Source organism: Herpailurus yagouaroundi, unplaced genomic scaffold (genome assembly GCF_014898765.1).
Source record: "Herpailurus yagouaroundi ecotype Mexico unplaced genomic scaffold, PumYag 63409, whole genome shotgun sequence".
In the NCBI taxonomy this organism is placed as follows: Eukaryota; Metazoa; Chordata; class Mammalia; order Carnivora; family Felidae; genus Herpailurus; species Herpailurus yagouaroundi.
This window is the reverse complement of record NW_024416946.1, coordinates 1-2,940: the sequence shown is the minus strand read 5'-3', so window position 1 is coordinate 2,940 and position 2,940 is coordinate 1. Positions and strand designations below refer to the sequence as shown.

The following is a 2,940-nucleotide window of genomic DNA, read 5'->3' as shown; positions in this document are numbered from 1 at the left end:
TCAGAACGTGGGGAAGGAGTCAGAACTGAGGGTTTCCTGCCCCCTCCCAAAGGAGGTATGAGACTAATTGTCTGTGAGGGACAGGGAAGTGGATGGGTCAAACAGGACTGGCTCTTCCAGAACCTAGGACTCAAAGAACCTGGAAGAAGCGAGGGCCTCACCTGTTAAGCAGGAAAGTGATGTCAGTGGGTCCCTCCCCACTTTCCTGGAACACTTGGAAGGAGTCCTGGCTGGGGACCTGCCTTCCCTGATGCCTATCTGTCCTCCCTTGTCTTCCCCATCCACGCCTTCTCCTGTTTCACTGCCATCTTTATGTCTGTCTTTGGACTGTGTTTTTCTGGGTACCATCCTATCCATCTGTGTCTTCTCTGCCACCTGGGCCTCCTCCCTCCATCTCTGGCTGTGATCCCTCGCTGCCTTTTGGGGTGTCTCTCTCTACACTTCCCTGCATTGGCATTTTGTTCTCATTTCCTGTCCCCATGGCTCACTCTGGGTCATTTCTGCTTTTATCTTTGGTCCTCGGCTCCCATCTTGGTCTTACCTTTTCTTGCCACGTCCCTGTCATCTCTGATGCTGGCTTCCACCCCTCCATCCATCTCTGTGCTGGGTCCTGCCACTCTGTCTCACTCCCTGTTCACCTTGGACCTTCCCCTGCCCATCTGAGCAGCAGCGTCCCATCCAGCCCTCTTTCACCAAGTCCCTCTGCCGTGAGTCCCACTGGAAGTGCCTGCTGCTCTCGCTGCTCATGTACGGCTGTCTGGGGGCCGTGGCCTGGTGCCACGTAACCACGGTGACCCGCCTCACCTTCAGCAGCGCCTACCAGGGCAACAGCCTCATGTACCACGACAGCCCCTGCTCCAACGGCTATGTCTACATCCCCCTGGCCTTCCTGCTCATGCTGTACGCCGTCTACCTGGTGGAGTGTTGGCATTGCCAAGCCCGCCATGAGCTGCAGCACCGTGTTGATGTGAGCAGCGTGCGGGAGCGTGTGGGCCGCATGCAGCAGGCCACGCCCTGTATCTGGTGGAAGGCCATCAGCTACCACTATGTCCGCCGCACCCGCCAGGTCACCCGATACCGCAATGGAGACGCCTACACCACCACCCAGGTGAGGGGCTGGAGGGGAGCGCAGGCCAGTCCAGAGGGGAGGGGGGTGCTGGGACCCTGACTGACTGTTCCCAGGGGGAGGAGCACAGGCAGCAGTGAGCTGCAATAGCAACCATAATAATAACGGCAAACACTAGCAGCAAGGCTCTGCCCTACATACATTACAAATACCAGATTGATTTATTTAACCCTCCTAACAACCCTATGAGGTAGGTAACTACTATCCGCATTTTACAGATGAGGAGAGTGAGGCTTGGAGAGGTTAGTACCTTGCCAAAGTCAAACAGTATGTGGTGGAGCTGGGATCTGAACCCAGGCAGTCTGGCTCCAAGGTCTATACCGCTTAATGCTTAATGGTTGGAGATGGCCTCACAGGCACTGTGTCGCGGCATACTCTCACCCATTCAGTGAGGTGGCTGCTACCAGGGCCTGTTTCACAGGGAAGGAATCCTAAACTCAATGACTTGCCCAAGGTCTGCAGCTTCTTAGTGGTAGTGCTAGATTTAAGCCAGGGGCCCTTTGCCAAGTCCAAGGCTCCCAGAGGTGGGAGTCTGCTGGCAAAAAGGTGGAGGTCGAGGCATGGGAGGCCTCGTGGAGAGGTGGAGTGGGGGCCAATTAGCACTTACTGGACCCTCCAGGATTAGGCATTATTCCAGCCCTGGAGGAAGAGGTTTTCTCAGATAACGGTGACCCCCGTCTCAGTTTTGGGATGGGTAAACAGAAACCCGGGGCCTGTGAGAATCAGGAAGGGGGCTGGGTGACAGCTAAGGTGGGAACAGGGAGCCCCAAGACAAAGCCGGTTCCGGCCATTAGGGACCACATCTGTAAACAGGAAGGGCAGGCCATTTGGGGTCATGAGGGGGCAGCGGGGGACATGGGAGACGGCAAAACGGTTAGGCAAGCCCGAGGGGCAGTTCGTGGCCAGCGCCTGACCCCGTGACGAAGCAGAGCTTAATTCAAACTAGAATACACCCGCAGGTCTGAGCTCCGGCCCGTCTTCCTCTCTAGTTGAGTACGTTGAGGGCTTGCGCTGCTCCATAAAGCAGATGATAAGCAGATCCTACCCGGCTCCAAGCGGGCTCGAAGGCAGGGCAGGCTTAGGGTTTGAGCAGGCAGCAAGAGCGGCGATGGGGCGGACGAGGGTGAGCCGACAGAGGCGACTCCCGCCGCCCTCCCCGGCGCCGCAGGTCTACCATGAGCGCGTCAACACGCACGTGGCGGAGGCCGAGTTCGACTACGCGCGCTGCGGCGTCCGCGACGTGTCCAAGGCGCTGGTGGGGCTGGAGGGCGCGCCGGCCACGCGCCTGCGCTTCACCAAGTGCTTCAGCTTCGCCAGCGTGGAGGCCGAGAACGCGTACCTGTGCCAGCGCGCGCGCTTCTTCGCCGAGAACGAGGGCCTGGACGACTACATGGAGGCGCGCGAGGGCATGCACCTCAAGAACGTGGACTTCCGCGAGTTCATGGTGGCCTTCCCGGACCCGGCCCGGCCGCCGTGGTACGCCTGCTCGTCCGCCTTCTGGGCCGCGGCGCTGCTCACGCTGTCGTGGCCGCTGCGCGTGCTGGCCGAGTACCGCACGGCCTACGCGCACTACCACGTGGAGAAGCTCTTCGGCCTGGAAGGTCCCGGCTCGGCGAGCAGCGCGGGCGGCGGCCTGAGCCCCAGCGACGAGCTGCTGCCGCCGCTCACGCACCGCCTGCCGCGGGTCAACACGGTGGACAGCACGGAGCTCGAGTGGCACATCCGCTCCAACCAGCAGCTGGTGCCCAGCTACTCGGAGGCGGTGCTCATGGACCTGGCGGCGCTGGGGGCGCGCTGCGCGGGGGCGGCGGGCG

At 60.5% G+C, this 2,940-nt stretch overlaps 1 protein-coding gene across 1 annotated transcript; it reads left to right on the top strand.

Moving 5' to 3' along the window:
* Window positions 1-571: 571 nt before the first annotated feature.
* Window positions 572-2,936, top strand: TMEM151B (transmembrane protein 151B; the record flags this gene model as incomplete). The annotated part of the gene is made up of 2 exons (XM_040466576.1): window positions 572-1,108; window positions 2,295-2,936. Coding segments are annotated over 2 exons (1,179 nt in total), but the record flags the coding sequence as incomplete, so codon positions are not given.
* Window positions 2,937-2,940: the final 4 nt, after the last annotated feature.